The 22021-nt window shown below is 47.6% G+C and overlaps 1 protein-coding gene and 1 long non-coding RNA gene across 2 annotated transcripts; one reads left to right on the forward strand and one right to left on the reverse strand.

Moving 5' to 3' along the window:
- Positions 1-260: 260 nt before the first annotated feature.
- On the reverse strand, positions 261-4548 carry LOC110287814 (uncharacterized). Its single transcript, XR_003835860.2, has 3 exons — positions 4062-4548; positions 2372-2563; positions 261-734 (listed from the first exon to the last, which is right to left on the reverse strand). It is a non-coding gene; the product is annotated as an uncharacterized LOC110287814 (long non-coding RNA).
- A 2325-nt stretch (positions 4549-6873) lies between these two features.
- On the forward strand, positions 6874-17119 carry LOC110306209 (alpha-N-acetylgalactosaminide alpha-2,6-sialyltransferase 1). The gene is made up of 9 exons (XM_085829408.1): positions 6874-7127; positions 12326-12818; positions 13579-13747; positions 13840-14011; positions 14575-14713; positions 15046-15149; positions 15339-15428; positions 15515-15614; positions 15773-17119. Exons 1-9 carry the CDS (start codon positions 7012-7014, stop codon positions 15962-15964), a joined length of 1575 nt encoding a protein of 524 aa, XP_085685534.1. The 5' UTR covers positions 6874-7011; the 3' UTR covers positions 15965-17119.
- The last annotated feature ends 4902 nt before the right edge of the window (positions 17120-22021 follow it).

A 22021-nucleotide genomic window follows, 5' to 3' on the forward strand; every position in this document is an offset into this window, starting at 1 on the left:
GTTTAATCTGCTGAAGGCCATTATCTCCAACTTCAGTCCATTGAAAGGTATTATTAGGCCTCTTGGTGACATCAAATAAAGGGTCTGCCTAATTCAGCCAATCCAGGAATCCAGAGCTTACAGTATCCTGCTGACCCCTCAAAATTCCCTGATTTGCCTTTTTGTTGATAGGATTTGAATTCTCAAGACTGCTTTTTTTTTTTTTTAAGATTTATTTATTTTATGTGAGTACACTGTAGCTGTACAGATGGTTGTGGGCCTTCATGTGGTTGTTCGGGATCAAAATTTTAGGACCTTTACTAGCTCCAGGCGGCCCCGCTTGCTCTGGTCAACCTTGCTCACTCTGGCTTAAGATTTATTTATTATTAAACATAAGTACACTGTAGCTGAGTTCAGACACAACAGAAGAGGACATCAGATCTCATTATAGGTGGTTGTGAACCACCATGTGGTTGCTGGGATTTGAACTCAGTACCTTCCGAAGAGCAATCAGTACTCTTAGACACTGAGCCATCTCGCCAGCCCAAGATTGCCTGTTTACATGACATGAACTAGGACTTCCTCCCTTCATGGAATCCCAAGGATGTGGCATGCCTGTCGCAGAGTTGGGCCTTCTTGGTGCACATCCAGTATCTCAGGCATTGGAGAGGTTCTAGGAGCTCTTGAGTGGCCAGTGTGCAGGTGTCCATGTTGGCTGCCCTGATGAGGTCATCTGCATATTGGAGTAACATCATCTGGGGAAACATCAGGCGGCACTCATTCAGATCTACATAGAGAACCTTATCAAAGATGGTAGGAAAGGTTTTGAAACGCTACAGTAGCCAGATCCATGTCCATTGTCTGCTGAAGCCCTTGCCCAGATCAATCCATTCAAAGGCAAACAGGGGTTGGCTTTTTAGGGCCAGAGGTATAATGAAAAGAGCATCTTTTAAGACCAAGACAATGTGTATATGTCAGACAATGATAGCATACTCAACAATGTATATGCGTTAGGGACTGTGGGGTGAATGCCTTCCACACTTGTTGACATCCCTTAAGTCTTGAATTGGCCAGGCATCTTTTGTCCCTGGTTTCCGTATAGGAAACAGTGGAGTGTTCCTGCGGGGACCTATAGGAGTCCCAGTTCTCTCAGTCTGTCTATATGAATTATGATTCTTTGTCAGGCTTCCAGGCTCATAGGGTACTGACACCCCCATATAGGCTCTACCAAAGCCTTGTGTTGAATGAGGACTGAGACCTGTTGCTGGCAAGTCTACGAGGATTAGCTTTGCCTCAGCCCCTGGGGAACCTGTCTAGCAAATAGTCCAATAGGTTATCATATCAGGGAGGGCAAACTGACATGGGAGAGTGGGATTGGAGGTGTCAGGATATTCCTCAGCTAAGGGAAGGGTAGCTAACGTCTCGACTCGGTTGCCCATCCTGTTTTCAATGATCTCATCATTAAAGGCAATCTGAGCCCAAAGTACGTGTAACTAGTCTCTTTCCAAGAGGGTGTTGGGGCATTCAGGGATAACTAGAAAGGAGTGTGAAACAGTACCTTTTTCGGGGTAGACATGGCATTTCCTTGTACTGGGGATATTGTTTAGCACCAGGCTGCATCTTGTGGCTAGGGATCCCTTTGGTTCCTTGAGCACTGAATAGTTGGCTTCCACATCTACCAGAAAGTCGATTGGTTTTCCCTCCACTTTCAAGGTTACCATGGGCTCAGGGAGGGAAGTGATCGAGCCCTGACCTACTTGGTCCTTGTCCAATCCTGGGACCTTGATCTCGCTGGAGCTGAGTCATTCTTCCTTCCCGTGTCCTAATTCTTTGCAGTAGACTCATTGGTTTTTCTTGCAGGTGGCCAGTGGCAGCCTTCTCTTGCCATCGTCAACAGCCTGTTCCCTTTGAAATCTGAACCTAGGAATGGACCCTCTAGTTCCCAGCCAACATAGCTTGAGCCATGCGTTTCATCTGCCATTCTTCTGGGGTGTCCCTGTTATTAAAGACTCCAGCCACAACCACAGCCAACTTAGACAAGTTTTCTCCTCCAAAGCCCTCCAGTCTTTGAAGTTTCTTTCAGATATCAGGGGCAGACTGGGCCATAAAGGCAGTATCATCAAGGTCAGAATGGGCCATAAAATCAGTATTATCAGGGGCAGACTGGGCCATAAAGGTAGTATTCATGGCCCTCCTGTTTCCTTCTGCTTTGGAATCTATCAGGATATAATTCCACCAGGCTTCCATGAGGCATTCCAGGGAGATCACAGGCCAAAGGACACTTCTTGGTTCCCTGAATAACCTGACTAACTTTTGGCAAATTTGTAGGCCAGCAGACAGCTGCTTGTAGTACTCCCAAGAGTCTGGTGAAAGACCTTAAAGAGCTGCTTACCTGCTGTCTCATTAGGGTCCCAATCTGGGCATATGAAGGGTGACCATTGTCACTAGAAAGCAATTTCCTGGCTTCCCAGAAGATGCATTCCCAGGCCTCTGAGGAAAAGAATATCTCAGGAGTTGTTGACAGTCATCCCAAGTTGGCTGATGGGTATAGTCTCCAAGAGAGAAATTAAACCCTGGAGTGTCTCTGAAAAAGAAGGATTCAGATTCTTTGAGGATAGAGGTCAAGAGGCTGTTTTAAACCATGAAAGGGTCCTTATCTCGGGGCCATGGGAGGGTCCTCATCTCAGGGCCACGGGTGTGGTCAACACCTTACATAGAGTTAAGGTGGGGACTCTGCCAGAAGTGAAGTCTTCCTCACCAAGATCTCTTCAATATCTGGACCCGGTCCTGGTGTAAGGGGGACTTAGGAAGAAGGAATTAGAGTTGGAGCTCCATGACAGGGGGTAGGGGAACTAGGAAGACATCGATGGGTCGTGTGAAAGGTTGGGCAAGGAGGGGACAATGTTAGTGAGGAGGTGCGTCCTTGTCCATGGAGGGGAGACCAGGAATCTCCCTCTCATCCCTCCGAGGCTTGGGTCTGAGGGGGAGGACATAAGAGGTGATGCTCAACTCCAGCAGAAGGGGTCTGAGGGGGAGGACATAAGAGGTGATGCTCAACTCCAGCAGGAGAGGGTTGAGGGGAGGACTTAAGAGGTGATGCTCAACTCCAGCAGGAGAGGGTTGAGGGGAGGACGTAAGAGGTGATGCTCAACTCCAGCAGGAGAGGGTTGAGGGGAGGACGTAAGAGGTGATGCTCAACTCCAGCAGGAGGGGTTGAGGGGAGGACGTAAGAGGTGATGCTCAACTCCAGCAGGAGAGGGTTGAGGGGAGGACTTAAGAGGTGATGCTCAACTCCAGCAGGAGAGGGTTGAGGGGAGGACGTAAGAGGTGATGCTCAACTACAGCAGGAGGGGGTTGAGGGGAGGACTTAAGAGGTGATGCTCAACTCCAGCAGGAGGGGGTTGAGGGGAGGACTTAAGAGGTAATGCTCAACTCCAGCAGGAGAGGGTTGAGGGGAGGACGTAAGAGGTGATGCTCAACTCCAGCAGGAGAGGGTTGAGGGGAGGACGTAAGAGGTGATGCTCAACTCCAGCAGGAGAGGGTTGAGGGGAGGACTTAAGAGGTGATGCTCAACTCCAGCAGGAGGGGGTTGAGGGGAGGACTTAAGAGGTGATGCTCAACTCCAGCAAGAGGGGGTTGAGTCATTCACGTAGCTCTTCCACAAGACATCACCAAGCCTTGAAGTAGGAGCCTTGGCCAGGATGTCCTTATCATGCAAGGTTGACAACCTGTGAGCAGTAAACCACAGTTAGATTGAAAGTACCTGCTGGGGACCAATCTATCCTGAAGGTGGGCCATTTGAGGTGACAGAATGTCTCAAGATTGTCAGGGTAGACTTTATTACCAGATGGAGAAGTTTCTTCTAAAATACCTTAAAACGATGAAGAAGCTCAAGAGGGGACTGGGTAACGAATTGCTTCTGTTCTGTCTTAGAATCCAGGACCAAGAAGACACAGAGTGAACAGAGAAATGAATGTAAGACCAGGCACTAACAAACACAGAATGTCTAAATGTGACAAAGGGACTGATAGAAGAAACAGACAAACAAGACACTCCCCCTCCCCCATCAAAAGGAGACTCACCTCCTGTGTTTCCCCTGAAGTTGCCAATTCAAAAAGTTGCACTTCTGTACCAGGACTCTGGATCCTGGACAAAGCCCCAAAACATTGGTGTGCAATGGTGCGGAGAGTCTGGTGAAAATCCAACAACAGGAACACACCACGTTGTTGTCGTTGTCATTGTTCTTTAACCAGAGAAGCTTTGTTGATTTGAACAGCGAACTGAGCAGTCAGGGACACAACACAGATGCAGCTGCTGCCACTGAAACCCTTACTCTTCTGGGGAGCAGGTTTTGAACTCAAAACCACAATCAACGTGTGTAAGAGAGCATCATAGGATGGAAACTCAAGCAGGAGGACCATAAGATTTCACACGAGGAAACACTATCAGGGAGGTTTCTTAATAATGGGTTTCCAGGTCAGGTGGCGGTGGTGCAGACTTTAATCTGCACCCGGGAGGCAGAGGCAGGCACGTCGCTGTGAGTTGGAGACCAGGGTGATATACAGAGTGAGTTCCAGGACAGCCAGAGCTAAAAAAAAAAAAAACAACAAAGTTTCCTAGTCATGGGTTTTGCAGTTGGAATGCAGGGGAAAGAAAGAAAGAGAAAAACGAAGGAAGGATGGAAGGAAGGAAGGAAGGAAGGAAGGAAGGAAGGAAGGAAGGAAGGAAGGAAGGAAGGACGGGAGGAAGAAAACACATCTGTGCTCCTGGCTTGACCTTCAATGGTGTTGAGGCCTCAGCAAATGTCGGTGGATACAGATGCTGAAAGTCTCATTAAGCTGCTGCCAGGTGCAGTCTTTCAGATTCATTGTGAACTCAGTGTGGTCTCCACACCCGTGCAAGGCAGAGAGGACTGGCATCCAGGGTCCTCTTCAGAGAGCATGGTGATATCTGAACTGAGGACATCACCTCTCCAAGGGGTGGATGAATGGGAGGTTTGTGTTATAGATACAATAAAGAGTGCAGCCAGGGGCATCTGAATGTGTCCAGAGTGCACGGGGGTAGGCGGCAAGTAGATTGAACATGAACAGTAGGCTGGACTTGGCCATGAGAGGAGAAAGAGAGGAAGAGAAAGGACGATGAAAAGAATGCTGTGGGGCTGGGGGGCCGTGGAACCTGGGAGTGGGTAACACCCTGGAGAAAGAGTGGGGTCAGGGCATGTCCAAACCCTGGAAAGCTCATCCTAAAATTTGTGGAGTAGGATCATCCCTCTGCGCCCCACCTCACTCTGAGCCTGCGTATTCCAGCACAGGTAGCCCTGCTCCCCAACCTTTGCCCCCCAGAGGAGGTCATATAGCCTGGTAGCCAGGTTAAACTAATTCTCCCCTTAAAAATGTCCTGTCCTGCAGCACCTGGGATTTCTTCTTATTCCAATGAGTCATCCCACATACCCTGGCCTCACCCAGGGATGTACACTCACCCCAGAAGTCCCTACCCAGCCTCTAAAGGTTTACATAGCTGATGTTTCCCCCATGAAATGAGCTGGCTCACCGAAGCTGTCTCCCCAGTGTCATTTTCATTGTGCTCAGAGGTACTGAGGTCTCCTTGGCTCCCGGCCACTCCCACCTTGCTTCCCCTTTCAGGATCAGCCCGTCACCTACCATGGGTGAAGAAGTAGAGCGTGAAAGGCAAAGTGCAGGCTAAAACAAGACAAAAACCCGAAAACAAAACAAAACAAGGGAAAGAGACAAGAGTGAGGTCGTTGAGAAGGAGAATCTGGAGAATGGGAGACACAGGCGCTGCAGAAGTATAGTGTATCTCAGTGCATCTCCACCCTCTCAGCCCCTCACCCTCCCTATCCCCCGAATCCACTCCACCTCCACCATCCCCCGCACCCATCCCCTTGGCCCCTTTGAGAACTGCTGAGAAGAGCCAAGGTCCCAGCATGGATGTGGTAGTATATACTTGTGAGACTGGGCGAGCCAGAAGGAGGCCAGCATGCTGCACTTTCCTAGGTTATTAGGCACCACATGGTAGCCATTTGTCCTGAGAGTCTTTTGGATCTGACAGTTGAGAGGAGAGAAACTGTTTATTCAGACTGATGCTGGAGTGAAAAAGGGCCTAACCCCTGTACCCTGCCTCTGCCCACCCCTACAAACAGGCAGGCAGGTATAGGGGTAGAATTGAAGGGGCTGACATTTGAAGACATTGTCATTGAGGCTTCTTGTTTTTCTGTATGTGTATCGCCTTCCACGTTACAGGAGACAGGGCCCCCTCTCCACTGCGTACACCAAGCTAGCTGGACTGTGCGGTTCTGATATTTCTGTCTCCATCTCCCATCTTACCACAGAATCACTGGGTGTGCAGACATGTGCTACCATGAGTGGCTTTGCATAGGTGCTGGGAAACTCAACCTAGGTCTTCATGGCTGTGTGGCAAGGGTTTCACCCACCATGCCTTTCCCCCAGAACTATCTAGGCACCTTTTTTGTGAAGCTGTCCATTGGCCCTGAATGAAAACAAATCTCAGACACACAGATTTCTGGTGATGTTCCTGTCATAATTTCTTTTTTTTCTTTTTCTTTTTTTTTTTTCTTTTTTTGTTTTTTTTGTTTTTTTTTGTTTTTTTGGTTTTTTGAGACAGGGTTTCTCTGTGTAGCCCTGGCTGTCCTGGAACTCACTTTATAGACCAGGCTGGCCTCGAACTCAGAAATCCGCCTGCCTCTGCCTCTCAAGTGTTGGGATTAAAGGCGTGCACAACCACGCCCGGCATCCTGTCCCAATTTCTGAGACGCTAAGAAACTTGACCCTAAAGGGCAACTGTGCTTTGAGTCCCTCCCATCAGAAATAAAACCTATTTGAACAGAGTCTTTCGCTTCCGCCAATGTTCTGCCCTTCCCTTAACTCTTCTGCTCTTTGGAACAGCTCAGAGTCACGAGGCTCCCTTGCCCTCACCTGAACGAGCAAGTGATCTGACTGCTGCTTCAAGAAGCTTGCTCTCATCATACATGCTGTTAGGGACCAGTCATCCACCATGACGAGATGTTGCAGAGGACTTTCCCAAAGGCAAGCTTTCCTGCTTCTGACTGTGTTGGCATTGCTCTTTATTCTGCTCTTTGTCGTTAAGGATCCAAGGGCAAAAGATTCCAGGTAAGAAGATGCCACTCCTGTGATTCCTGGGGGAAGCACCTGAGGCAAGGCCTGAGGAACTCGGTGCCACCTATAGGTTCCATGGATGTTAAGGTCAGGGGTCTTGAAAAGAGCCCTGGAAGGAGCTGGCGCTTTTGACCAAGGTGCCTGAGACACCAGGAGGCTTGTGCAGGTGGGGGGTGGGATGGGAAGCAGGCAGGAGTTGGGGCCCCAAGGACAGAGTCTGCAGAGGCCACACACAGCACAAGGGAAGTCACCCCCATGGGCTGTTGAGTAGTAGGGCAGCAGAAGTGCTGGCTCTTACACTCCAGCCCCCTAGACCCAAAGCACAGACCTAGCCTGTGGGTTTCCCATGCCTCGGAGGCCTCCTCACCCTGAAAAGGGAATCAGAAAGATCAAGACTGCCCACTGGTGGGGTTGAAGGGAATCCTCTGAACCTGTGCCCCACGGGACTTCTCCACAAGAACTTCTAGATTATGCAGCACATCTCCAGCAGGGATACTTTTTTGACAGACAGGGAAAAGTCTCCATTTTTTGTTTGCTTTACCTTTCTTAACATTTGAAAACAATACATCCATTTTCTAACAAGATGGGAGGGAAGTTCAGAGAAGTTGGGTCTGAGGGGGGCCAAGAGAGTGGAGTGCTTGCTCAACTTGAACAAAGTCAGATTCCTGGTATCAAACTAGGATGGTGGCACATCCCAGCACGTGGAAGGCAGAGGCAGCAGGACCAGGAGCAGATTCAAGGTCAACTACATGGCAAGTTGAAGGCCAGCATGAGCTACAGGAGACCCAGTTTATGTCTTTGTGTACATTGGTTGGGTTATTCAACTCTGGTGGGGCAACATGCCGAGCATTCATGTCTCAACTTGCCAACCAGGATGTAGAGGACCCATTTCCATGACTCTTTCTGCCAAGCAGGATGCCAGTTACCCAGGGAGGGGCTGCAACTAAAACTTCCTTTGACCCCTATTCAAAATGGCAGTTGTCTTCAAAACAGCTTCAGTTTGGTCTCTTCCTACAGGAGTAAGATGTGTTTGTGTCTGTTGGGACTCTGAGAGGAAGTCTCTCTGTGTATCCCTGGCTGTGCTGGAATTTGCTATGTAGACCACGCTAGCCTCAGACTCCCAGAGATCTGCCAACCTCTGCTAGGATTACAGGCCTGTACCCCTTTATTTATGTATTTATATCATTTCAGAAATCAGTTTTAAGCATGCATTTCTGATGACAATGGCTGTCACAGTGTCAGGGCATCCCTAGAACAACATGGGGATGTGGGAGGGGGTTGAAGGACTCCAGGGATGCTAGAAAGAAGCTTTTAGTGGGAGTGTCCTGCAGCAGAATCACTCCAGGTCCCCACAGCAGTCAGTGGCACATGCTCCTGAGTGGAGGGGTATGGCAAACAGCTTGGCACCCATTGCGGTCTAGATCCTTCTGAAGGTTGAATGGCAATGCTGCTGAGCATTGTGTAACACACGGAAAGAAAACAGAGCCGCGCTGTTCTGTCCCAGATCTTCATGGCCTAGGGAGCTGGGGAACAGGAGCTTAGCACCTCCTTCACCAGGAGGCAAGAAGTGGAGCGCACACTCCCAGATGTGTGTTTGTGGACAATGATATTGTCAGAGCAGTGGGGGGGGGGGGGGCAGGATCCTGAACAGGACTCAGGGGTTCCCCAGAGTTAGGGAGTTTCCCCAGAAAAACCTCTGATATTGACTGTTGAGGCTATTTCAGCAAGAGCTGGGACATCCAATAAACCAACCTAACCTCAGAGCAAACAGGATGTGAAGTATATAACCTGAAGAAAGGCTTGGAGAAAGAGAAAGGGCTGGGGACGAGGTGTGGCTTGTATCTATGAGGCCCTGAGTTTTATTCCAGCACTGGAAAAAGGAAGAAGGCAGTGGATAGAAGGATGGATGGATAGATAGATAGATAGATAGATAGATAGATAGATAGATAGATAGATAGATAATGTATAATAGATAGATTAACTGATAGATTGATAGATAGATAGATTTATAGATAGTTAGGTTTATAGATTTATAGGTAGTTAGGTAGATAGATTTATAGATGGGTTGATAGCTAGATTGATAGATACATAGATAGATTTATAGATAAATAGGTTGATAGATTGATTTATAGAGTTAGATAGATTTATAGATAAATAGGTTGATAGATTTATAGATAGTTAGATTGATAGATATATTTATAAGTAGATAGATTTATAGATAGTTTTGTAGATAGTCATGTTTATAGATAAATAGATTTTTAGGTAGATAATTAGATAGATAGACTGACCATAGGCAGACACACAGTGTCTCACTATATAACCCAGGATAACCTTAGACCCATTGATTCTCCTGCCTTAACCTCCCAAGTTCTGGGATTTTAGGCATGTGCTACCACTCAAAATTAGAATGAGTTTTAAGGAGGTGAAGTGACTGTGACCTGAAGCATGTTCAATACCCTGAATATAATTAAGTTCAAATGATTGTCAGAGGGAACAATTGCTGTGGAGGGTGGTCTCTGGAAGAGAGAGAGTGTAGGAGGCTCTGTGGAAAGTTTCAAAGACAGTGTGCAGGTTGGTTGAGTGATCAGTAAATGGCCTGCAGGAGGGGAGGAGACTATAGAGAATGGGCTGACATAGAAACTCCATGGACCTCCCCCAATGGGGATGTTGCATCCCCAATATGGAGGGCTTCCCTGCCAGCCCAGGAGAAAGGTGTGGCCAGGGGATGGCAGCAAAGGACTTTAGGGCAGAAAGGCAGCTTCAAGAAGCTGAGGGTTTGGACCATCCAGTGTGATAATCAAGGGCAGGGGTGGAGAGATTACCTAAGTGGTTAACTCAGGCAGGAGGGGCTGAAGCTTTTGCCACGGAGGGCCAGTGAGGATCTGGGACAAGAGAGAAGGGAACTTCAAGGGATATTTTTAAGGAGTGGTGGGGTGGGAGGAAGAGGGGGCACAAAGGTGACTACAGGTTTTACAGCTTGGAGGGGTCTCCATGCTGCTGCAGGTGTAGAAGAAGGGAAGCAGTAAGATCAGTAAACCAGATAGCAATAGGCAGGTGGAGTGGAGCAGGCCATGACCTCAAGCACTGGGCTGGTGGAGCCTGAGTCTGAGGCCAGCCATCCACACTTAGAACCTGACTCAAAAAATAGGGGTGGGTGAAAGCTTGGGAGGGACTGGGGAGATGGCTAAGTCCGTCAAGTCATTGCCATACAAGCGTGAGGATCTGAGTTCAATTCCAGCACTCACGGAAAATCCAGGCATGGTGGGGAGAGCTCAGAATCCCAGTGCAGAGACAGGGAGATCCTAGGGGATCAATGGCCAGAAAGCTTACTTAGCAAGCTCTAAGCCAACGACAAATTCCATCTCAAAAAGCACAGAAGATGGTTTCTAAGGAAGACACCAGAGGTCAAGGTGTGGTCTCCACAGGCATGCACGCACCAGAGCACATAAACACACAAGAGCACATGTACAACCAGAGCACATAAACACACAAGAGCACATAAACAAACCGAGCACATGCACACACAAGAGCATATTAACACACCAGAGCACATAAACACACCAGAGCACATGCACACACCAAAGCACATGCACACATCAGAGCACATGCACACACCAGAGCTCATGCACACACACATACACCTACACCAACACAGAGAGAGAGAGATTTTAATAAAGTTTAAAATGCTGAACGGTAGCTGTCAAAGATTTATGTTGCTTTATGAGGCTCATTGTGAACGTGGCTACACCCCTTTTTATGACACATCAATTCAGAACTGGCATCATTCTGTAGGTGACTTTCATCTTTACAACTGTACAAGACAGATGTTTGCACACCTTCTCAAAGAAGGATATGAGATCCATAAGGGTCAATGAGAGTCCTATTCTTGCTCGCGTCAGACTCGACCAGCAAGAACGATGCTGCAACAGGATCCTTCTGCACACATTTATTGGGAGGGCTTGATTGTGGAGGCGAATAGACCCCGAGCCCAGAACTGGTGCTGCTTATATAGGCCTAGGAGAAGCGTGTCTCACACCCGGATTGGTTATGCACTATACCTCATTTGCATGTTCCTCATCTGATTGGCTACTTTCTCTCAGTATCTCACAGAACCTCATTAACATACCACATTTGCATGTCTCACATCTGATTGGTTATTCTCTCAGTACCACATTATCATACCTCATTTGCATGTCTCACATCTGATTGGTTATTCTCTCAGTACTTTGCAGAGCCTCATTATCATGCCCGGGCCAGGCAGTGTTTTGGTGAAAAACGTTACTGCATAAGTAAGCATTGGTCGTTTGCTCAAACTTATGCGTGGTGGCCAGCAGAAGCCTACGCCACTCTGTAACGGCACATGTGGTTTCCCACTTCCTACCATCCTGGTGGCTGCAAAGCACATGGATTTGGGCTCTGGGTGCCATGTTTACTCCACTTCTTTCTGGTGAGCTTCCAAGAGATACAAAGTCTAACAGAAGAGAGCAAGACATGTGGCTAAAGCGCATGAGGGACTTGTGTGTTCATTGGTCTGCTGTTGGTATTAGTAATGAGGTTAAGCTTGACGTTCCTTACAGAAGAAAGGGGGTAGTTTCAGCAAGTAAGGGGCATGCCAGAAGATCATGGGGGCAGGAGGATTTCTGTGGTGTCCAGAGGCCACTTCTGCAAGCAGTCTAAGGAGGCAACAAGCCCGGATCCACGCAGGAACCTGAGACTCATGGGAGACTAAGAGGATCTGAATCCAAGAACTATGGGACTTCTTAGTTCTATTCTATTTGTGTGTAAGACATATGCAGATGGTACAATTATTGGTGCACAAGCATGAGGACCTGGGTTCAAATCTCAGATACAACAGGCACCAGCCTGTAATCCTGATGTTCAGATGCAGAGGATCTGTGGGGTTTGGTTGGCCAACCTTACTACTCAAGTCAGTGAACAGAAGATTCAGTGAGAAACTCTGTCTCATAAAATAACATGGAGAATAAAACAGGAAAACATGTGAGCTTGCAGACACATGCCTGGCTGGATTTGTGGTGTATTGTTTTTTTAATATGGAAGCTGAGGATAGAAAACCCATAAGCTCATTCTTGCAGAGAAAACACTCTCACTCACTGAGCTGTCTCCTCGGCCTGCTAGTGATGTTGTGACTGGTTTATAGAACAGCCAACCTTCATTAGGTGTTCTCTGTGCAGGCACCAGTTCATACTGAACAAAGACTCAAGTGCCCAGGAGATGCCACAAAAGGCCGAACCCCAAGGACCCATCATGACACTGCCACCCAGATTTCACAACAAGGAGACTACCTCTGTCAGTTCAAAGGACCTGAAGAATCAGAAGAGAGAGACAGCCAAAGGAGAGCAAGGAGAGGGGAAGGAGAAGAGGAAGTTGGAGACCATAAGGCCAGAGAATCCTCAGAGCAAGGCAGAGCCTGCTGCAAAGACGCCTGTGCCAGAAGACCTGGACAAACTATCCAGAGCTCCAGGAGCACTGTCAACAAGGAAGACACCAATGGCCTCAGGAGCTGTCCCAGCTAAGAAGAAAGTGCTCCAGGCTACCAAATCCCCTGCCTCTTCCCCACACCCAACCACACGAAGAAGGCAAAGGCTGAAGGCCTCTGACTTCAAGTCTGAGCCTCGGTGGGATTTTGAGGAGGAATATAGCTTGGATATGAGCAGCCTGCAGACGGTGAGTCTGGACCTTCCCTGTGACTCTGCACTATACCACCACCCCAAGCAGCCCTTTCCCACCTGAGCTCTGCCTGACACTTGATACTGGCCCATCCTTCATCCTTCCTTCCTATAACAGCCAAAGTCAGGGAGGAGAAGGCAGGTCCAGGATTAAGTAAGGTCTGGACAACTCAGAAAGGTGTGGCTGGAAGGGATTTGTCTGCGACCCCTTTCAAGAAGACCTGAGGCAGGTCACCATTCTGTGAGAAGGAATTGGGGCCAGTTCTGGGGTCCACTACATAATCCCTTATTCTATAGTCATGGGACTAGCAGACAGGACGACACAGCCTACTGTTCAACTGCTCCCTTCCCAGTGACACTGGCATCCCTGGAAAGCCCACTCAGGATGCTTCACTGTCCTTCAGCCCTCAGGCCCATGACACCACCCTAATCCTTCTCACCCCTGCCTTGAGGAAATACTGAAAACCTGCTTGTGTATACACACAGGACAGGGTCACATCCCAAGAGGGCAGTGCATGCCCATGTGGCTGTCAGAATTGCAAGGTGTGGCTGCTTTGGCGATGAGGGGGCCTGTTCTGGGACCACAGTGTCTTAGACTTGGAGACCCTGGGGTCCAGAGGGAAAGCAAGAGTAGGGGGCAGGAACTTTCAACCTGTATCCCCCAGCTCAGTCTCTGTCTAATGGAACCCACCCAGCCCCTAGCTGATGCTTTCCTGGGCCACCCATTGCCTGACCTTTCCATATCTTCCTGCACATAGACCTGCTCTGCTTCTGTGAAGATCAAGGCCTCCAAGTCACCATGGCTACAGAATATCTTTCTGCCCAACATCACTCTGTTCCTGGACTCTGGACGCTTCACCCAGAGCGAGTGGAACCGTCTAGAGCACTTTGCTCCTCCCTTTGGCTTCATGGAACTCAATCAGTCTCGTGAGTGCTTACTTCAGGGCACAGGGTGGCTGGCTTCCTCTGTTGGGTTGGCTTATTTCCGGGGCCCTGAATGGAACCCTGCTCTGTTCCAGTGGTACAGAAGGTGGTGAGCCGCTTCCCTCCAGTTCGCCAGCAGCAGCTCCTTCTTGCCAGCCTCCCTACTGGGAACTCCACGTGTATCACCTGTGCTGTAGTGGGCAACGGAGGCATCCTGAATAATTCACATGTTGGCAGGGAGATAGACAGCCATGACTATGTTTTCCGGTATGTTCTCCCTCTGTTGCCTGTAGATATGGGCTGTAATGGGCGAGCCGATAAGTGTCCTGTGCTGGTTTGAATTGGAATGGCCCCTATAGACTCATTTGGTTGAAAGCTTGGCCCATGGGGAGTGGCCTGATTAGGGGGTGTGGCCTTGTTGCAGTAGGCGTGGCCTTGTTGGAGGAAGTGTATCACTGTGAGGGTAGGCTTTGAGGTCTACACTCGAGCTATGTCCAGTGTGGCACACCATCTCCTTCTGGGGCCTGTGGATCAAGATGAAGCAGTCTCAGCTCCTCTAGCACCATGCTTGCCTGTGATCCACCATATTCCTCACCATGATGATGATGGACTAAACCTCATAAACTGTAAGCCAGCTCCAATTAAATGTTTTCCTTCATAAGGGTTGGCATAGTGGTCACAGTGTCTGTTCCCAGCTATAAAACCCTAAGACATGTCCCCATATCTTTATCTAGAAAGTGGAGTGTGTCTACAGCTCCTGCCCCCTGATTCATCTCCACAAAAAATGTCTCTCCTCCATTCACAGCATCTGGTTCGATCTTTCTACACAGACTGAGTGGAGCCGTTATTAAAGGATATGAACAGGATGTGGGGACCCGGACATCCTTCTATGGCTTCACTGCTTTCTCTCTGACCCAGTCTATCCTCATTTTGGGTACACGAGGCTTCCAGCATGTGCCTCTGGGAAAGGTGAGAAGGGCGGACTGGGCATGTCGACACAGCCCCTGAACATGGGAGACCAATGAGTGCAAATGGGTGTGGCCACACAGCACCTGCACAGGGGAGAAACAAGATTGAGAATGGGCATGGCTATACAGCCCCTGGACGGGGGACTTAAGCGCACATTGTATGTGGATGGAAACTGGCTCATCCCAAGCTCTGTTCACATGAGGGCAAGAGCAGTGACAACAACCACTCAGGCCATGGGAGAAATAGGTGTCAATCGCAAGCAAGATGAGGGCTGCCCTCAGTCCAGGCTCCTCAAGGCAGTTCTCCTAGACCACTTGTTGTGCTTGGTTCAGGATGTCAGATATCTACACTTCCTGGAAGGCACCCGGGACTATGAGTGGCTGGAAGCTATGTTTTTGAATCAGACCTTGGCAAAAACCCACCTTTCCTGGTTCAGGTACCCCTTCCCTCCTCCTGCCCTGGAAACCCTCCCAGACTGAGAAATGACTGACTTCAAAAGGGTTAGTCAGGTGGGACTGCCTCTGTGACACTTGGAGATGGGATAGTGGTCACTCAGTGACCATAACTTGGCCTCTACCGGGCCAGTTAAGAGAATAGGGCCTGAGGAATCCATCTCTGGCCACAGGCATAGGCCTCAGGAAGCCTTCCAGGACGCCTTGGATGTGGATCGATACTTGCTGCTGCACCCAGACTTTCTCCGTTACATGAAGAACAGGTAAGGGCAGGAAGCCCATCGTGGGTCCGTGGGCCTCTCATCCCCTGCTGGCTCCTGACAGTTGGGAATCTGGGTATTTTGAACAGGTTTCTGAGGTCAAAGACCCTGGATACTGCCCATTGGAGAATATACCGCCCCACCACTGGCGCCCTCCTGCTGCTCACGGCCCTTCATCTCTGTGACAAGGTGAGGCTGCAAACCTCTGATAGGAATAGGAGTGAGCATGTACACCCAAGGGCTCTGCATTCAGAGCCCTAGGGCCAGGACCAGGATAAAAGGACAGAGTAGAGTGCCCCAGGAGGCAGCCTCTCCAGTCCCAGTTCCTTTCTCTCCATTTTATGCAGGTCAGCGCCTATGGCTTTATCACCGAGGGACATGAGCGCTTCTCTGACCACTACTATGATACATCATGGAATCAGCTCATCTTTTACATCAACCATGACTTCAAGTTAGAGAGAGCAGTCTGGAAGCGGCTGCATGATGAAGGTATCATCTGGCTCTACCAGCGCCCACCAAGTGACAAAACAAAGAACTGACCAGGGTCTAGATCAGGGGGTCCCCCTTGACCACTTACAACATAGAATGCAAGGGCTCCTCCAATGCTCCTACCCTCTTTCCTGGACTCAAACCTGCTCCAAGTCCTTAGACAGTCCCAAGGAGCAGCTGTTCGTGGCAGAGGGTTTGGAATCCTTTGGAAAATCACCACAGACTCTGGTTATTTCTTGTTCAAACCCCACAGTTTGAATTCAATCCAAACTCCAAACAATTTAGTTCACTTTACTTTTCAAATACTCCCTTCAGATTTTTGGACTCTGGAACTCAAAATTACAGTAAAGAGCAAATGGAGGAGCTTGGTAGTGGCTGGGAGAAAAACAAAACAAAAACGAAACAAACTTCCTTTAGAGGTAGTGCCCAGAAGTGTACCACAGAGCCTAGGATTTGCTCAGATAGTGCAGTAGTGAATCCGGCCAGCAGGGGGCGAGAGCTGGGCTCCCGAATGCGGATTGACCTTTTGAGGTGCTTCGCTGGAGCAGTGCTTGTGCAAAGTGGAACTGGACCAGCAATCGGGGTTCAAGACTGAGCAGTGTGAAGTCCAGGAGGACGCTGCAAGTTCTGAGGTGCAGCTGAGCAGGACAGGGGTGGCTCGGGGGTTAAGAGCACATACTGCTGTAACCGAGAACCTGAGTTTGGGTCCTAGTACCTATGTCAGGCAACCCACAACTGCTAAAAACCCTGGTCTCAGATTCGTTGCCTCCCTCTGGATTTCGCAACACCTGTCCTCTTATGCACATACCCACACAAGGACGCTTATATACACATAATTTTAAAATAAAATAAACCTTAAGAGATAAATAAAGCTATCAGCAGAGTAAAAATCACCTTTAGTTCCAGCACCGGGGAGGCAGAGGCAAGCAGATCTGTGTGAATTCCAGGCCATCCTGGTCTACAGAGGGAGTTCTAGGATAGCCAGGGCTAGCTACCCAGAGAAACCCTATTTTGAAAACAAACAAATAAACAAGAAAAACTGAAAGCAGCATGCATGCATAGATGATGTGGTAGAAAAATATATTTTATAAGTATAGTACAGGTAATGTCGTGGATGGTTGGTTATTTGTCAACTTGACATAAGGTAGACATGAGAAGAGGGGACCTCAACTGAAAAAAAGCCCTAAGAACGGGCTTCAGGTAAGCCTATACGCCATTTCCTTAATTAGTGACTGATAGTGGAGGACCACACCCATTGGGGGTGGAGCCACCCTGGGCTGGTGATCCTGGGTTCTATAAGAAAGCAGGCTGACAGGCGTGGTGGCGCACACCTTTAATCCCAGCACTTGGGAGGCAGAGGCAGGCAGATTTCTGAGTTCGAAGTCAGCCTGGTCTACAAAATGAGTTCCAGGACAGCCAGGGCTATACAGAAAAACCCTGTCTCAAAAAAAAAAAAAAAAAAAAAAAAAAGAAAAGAAAGCAGGCTGAGCAAACCAGGAAGCAGCAGTCCACCATGGCCTCTGCATCAGCTCCTGCCTCCAGGTTCCTGCCCTGCTTGAGTTCCTGTCCTGACTTCCTTCAGTGATGAACTGGAAGTGTAAGCCCAACCAACCCTTTCATCCGAAACTACTTTGGGCGTGGTGTTTCATCATCACAGCGATAGTAACCCTAAGACAGGTAATATCCACGGGCTGGAGAGAGGGCTCAGTGGTTAAGAGCTGTTTCAGAAGACCTGGGTATGATGCTCAGTCCACACATGGAAGTTTACAGACATTTGTAACTCTAGTTCCAGTTCGAGAAGCAGTGCTTACTTCCAGCCTCCAACCAAGTAAAGAACAGTTCCTGGAGAACATGGCTCAGTGCAATAAACTCCTTAATTGCCTCTACACACATACTAATATATACGCAGAGTATAATTCCAATAAAAATGGCAAAATTGTTTTCTCTGGATTGAAAATTGTCCCTAAAATGACCATGGATGAATAAACAGGTAAGAACAGCCAGGAGTCTGAAAAAAAAAACATAAAGTAAATGACTAAAACATACTGTAAAGTCTTTATAATTAAAACAGTGCAATCCTGAAGCCGAGGCAGGCAGATCTCTGTAAGTTAGAGGCCAGCCTGGTCTACATAACAAGTTAGAGGCCAGCTAGAGCTATGCAGTGAGAGTCAGTCTCAAACAGCAGAAGTTAAACACAGAAAGTGTGAACATTGGAAGTATAAACAGAGGGAATAATGTTTCGGGTCTATAATCCCAACAGTGGGGGAGGCCCAAATGGGAGCCAGCCTAACAGCAAAACCTTGTCTCAGTACATAAATTAATTAGTTAATAATTCATGCAAGGAATCATAGTACAGCTGGAATATTTAAGACTTAAATACTGCATAAGGGATTGGAGAGATGGTTCATCAGTTAAGCATACTTGCTGCCCTTGTAGAGGACCAAGTTTGGGTCCTAGCACCCATGCTGTGTGTTTTGAAACTGCCAGTAACTCCAGCTTCAAGGGATTCAATGACTTTTTTCACCCTTTGAGGGCACTGAACTCCACATGGTGCTGTAGAGGGATGTTAATCCAGCAACATGGCTGCTCTGGCATGGGTTCCCATCCAAAAATGTGACCTGGCTGGAATGCAGACATGCCAAACACCTTTAGTCCCTCTGGCTGGGCTGCAGGGCAGGCATGCCCTTACTATACATCTTTAATCCCAAACAATGATGTCTAATTGAGGGGTAGACAAAGGGAATCAGAGAAAGATTTGACAGAATGAGTCAGACATAGAATATGGCCAACTCTCATGAGAACAGCAGGAAAGAGAGGCAAGCAGAGAGAAAGAGAGAAAGAGTTCGGTTCAGTTCCATTCGGAGCAGAGCAGTTGAGTTTGGCGCAGTTCAGTTCGTGCAGCTCAGAGGCAGTCTTTCCAAGTAGAGCAATTCAGTCAGAAGCCAAGAGAAGCCAATTTGAATCTGTCAGCTTGGAGAGGAGTTCGAGCCAGAACAGCTGAGTTGAACTAGCCAGCCAGAGTTTAGAAAGAGCTAGAAAGAGTAAGTTTGTCCAGCAGCAAGTCTTAGAGGCTGAAGTACTCTAGGCCTAGCTTAGCAGATGGAGGCTGGAAGCTGAAGCCTTCAAGGTCCAGGCGTGTAGAAGATTAGATTGTATGGAGGCTAGCAACTTCCTGGCCGAGGCCCAGGGGTAGATAATACAGAGATAGAAAGACTCTGGACTCAGCGCAAGCCATGTAACAGAATAGTTTGGGCACGGCTCTCATCTCATCCCCTCTTTCGAGGAAATAAAAGCGACATTTCCATGGTGCATACAAACAGGCACATAGAAATATACACCTAAATAAAAGTAAGCATTTTTTAAAATTGAAAACCTATCTATTTAAAATAAATTAAAAACACCATTAAAAAGTGGAGAAGGTGGACATAGGATTTAAACTCTAATAAATAAAATGTTCCTCCCACTTCCTTCTGAATCTAGGTTTTTTGTTTTTTTTTGTTTTTTTTTTGGTTTTTCGAGACAGGGTTTCTCTGTGTAGCCCTGGCTGTCCTGGCACTCACTTTGTAGACCAGGCTGGCCTCGAACTCAGAAATCCGCCTGCCTCTGCCTCCCCTCCCGAGTGCTGGGATTAAAGGCGTGTGCCACCACGCCCGGCTCTGAATCTAGTTTTTAATTATATGTTTGTTTGTTCCCTTGAGACAAAGTCTTTCTATATAAGCTTGGCTGCCCTAGAACCCTCTATGTAGACAATGCTGGCTTCAAACTCACAGAGATTTTCCTGTCTTTGCCTCCCAAACACTGGGATTAAAGGTGTGCACCATTACAGCTGCCCGCCTTTATGTTCTTTTATCTATAGGATTAAGAACCCACAAAATGGGCCCTGTGTTCCCTAGTAAACTATGGTATTGAGTGGGGATATCAACATGAAGGATGGTTTTAGATAGAGGACAGATAGAATTATATGTGTATATTTGTATGTATATCCATGTGTGTGCGTTCATGTGTGTATACACACATTGGTATGTGTGTGAGTGTTCATATGTGTGTATTCATGCATGTGTGCGTATGTGTGCGTATATGCATTCATGTGTGTACTTGTGAATGTGTGTTCATATATGTGTATTATATACATGTGTATTCATGTGTGTATTCATGTGTGTGTTCATGTGTGCATCTATGCCTGTGTATATTCATGTGTGTATATGTTCATGTATATGTTCCTGTGTATGTTCATGTGTGTATATTTATGTGTGTATATTCCTGTGTGTATATATTCATATGTGAAAATATTCATGTGTGTATATGAATTTACCTACATATGACTCTGTCTAAATCTGTCACCTTGAAGCAGGAAGAAAAGGAAGGGAAAACTGGGCTGAGTAGGAAGAGAAAAGGAGACCCTTAGGCAGCAGTGGTGGCGCACGCCTTTAATCCCAGCACTCAGGAGGCAGAGGTGGGCATATCTCTGTGAATTCCAGGACTGCCTGGTCTACAGAGTGAATTCCAGAACAGCCAGGGTTAAACTGAGAAACCCTATCTTTTTTGTTGTTGTTGCTGTTTTTCAAGACAGGGTTTCTCTGTGTAGTCCTTGCTGTCCTGGAACTTACTCTGTAGACCAGGCTGGCTTCGAACTCAGAAATCTGCCTGCCTCTGCCTCCCGAGTGCTGGGATTAAAGCACTGCCCGGAGAAACCTTGTTTTGAAAAACAAAAGAATAAATAAATAAAAATAAAATTAAAAATTGGTGGGTTTTTAAAAATGTTGTTTGATTTGCTGCCCTCACCCAATTTAGTGTGTGTGTATCTTTGTGTATGGTGGGTGTGGTTGTGTGTGTTTGGTAGGTGTGTGGTATGTGGTATATATGTGGTATGTGTATATGTGTGCTTGTGTGTTATGTGTGTGTATCTGGTGTGTGTGTGTGGTGTGTGTGGGTATGTGGGTGTGGTGTGTGTTTAGTGTTTATGGTTTATGTGTGTATGTGGGGGGGGTGTAGGTGTAGTATATTTGTGGTATATGTGATGTCTGTGGTGTGTGTGTGTGTGTGTGTTATGTGTGTGCATGGTATGTATGTGTGATGTGTGTGCAAGTGATGTCTGTGGTGTGTGTGTGGTATGTGTGGTGTGTGTGTTGGTATGTGTGTGTGTGTGTGTATTGGTATGTGTGTGTGTTTGGTGTGTGTGAAGTATGTGTGTGGTGTCTGTATAGTGTGTATGTGTGATGTGTGTTATATGTATGTGGTGTGTATATATGGTGCGTGTGCATGTGTGTGTGTTTCATGCTGCCTGTGTAGAGGTTAGAGGAAAACCTGGAAGAGTCGACTCTTTCCCTCTACCATGCAGGTCTTAGGGAAGTGAGTGCCTCAGTCCTCTGAGCCATGTCAGTGGTTAATTTAGTCTTTTTAAAACCAGAGTCAAGAAGTAAGGAAGAATAGGAGGAACAGGGAGGAGGGGGAGGAGGAAGAGAGGAAGTGGGAGGAGAAGAACAAGGGGGAAGCAAGGAAGGGGGGGGAGGAAAAGCAACAGAAGGAGGGGGAGGAAAGAGAGGAGGAGGACAAGGAAGAGAGGAAGGCAGAGGAGATGGGGAGGGAGGAGGAGAAACTGCAGCAGCAATCCAGGAGCCTCGCTGAAGGAGTTTCTTCCACCAAACCCCACCTAACTTGAGAATGAATGTAACTGGTCCCAGGAGCAAATTCCAACCAACTCAAACAGGAATGGATGCTAATATGTACATGAAACGAAAACTATTGACAAATAACGGTCGATGGGACCTAGAAATCAGAAGTCACAGTTTCACACCTATCCAATAACTTACACACTATTCACATATAAAATCAATAAATTTCTTTTAGGCTGGCGAGATGGCTCAGTGGTTAAGAGCACTGACTGCTCTCCCAGAGGTCCTGAGTTCAGATCCCAACAACCACATGGTGGCTCACAGCCATCTGTAATGGAATCTGGTGACCTCTTCTGGTGTGTCTGAAGACAGCTACAGTGTACTCATTCATATACTACAATAAATAAATAAATCTTTAAAAGAAAATTTTTTAAAGAATTTATTTATTTTATTTATATGAGTACACTGTAGCTGTCTTCAGACACACCAGAAGAG

The sequence above is a fragment of the Mus caroli genome, unplaced genomic scaffold (genome assembly GCF_978045245.1).
Source record: "Mus caroli unplaced genomic scaffold, Mus_caroli_1 scaffold_13, whole genome shotgun sequence".
Lineage (NCBI taxonomy): Eukaryota > Metazoa > Chordata > Mammalia > Rodentia > Muridae > Mus > Mus caroli.

Bases quoted from the DNA above. Each gene is read 5' to 3' on its own strand.
- LOC110306209 (XM_085829408.1), top strand. From the start codon at position 7,012: ATGACGAGATGTTGCAGAGGACTTTCCCAAAGGCAAGCTTTCCTGCTT. The intron at 15,150-15,338 runs GTACCCCTTCCC...CTCTGGCCACAG, and splicing joins ACCCACCTTTCCTGGTTCAG to GCATAGGCCTCAGGAAGCCT. The intron at 15,429-15,514 runs GTAAGGGCAGGA...TATTTTGAACAG, and splicing joins CTCCGTTACATGAAGAACAG to GTTTCTGAGGTCAAAGACCC.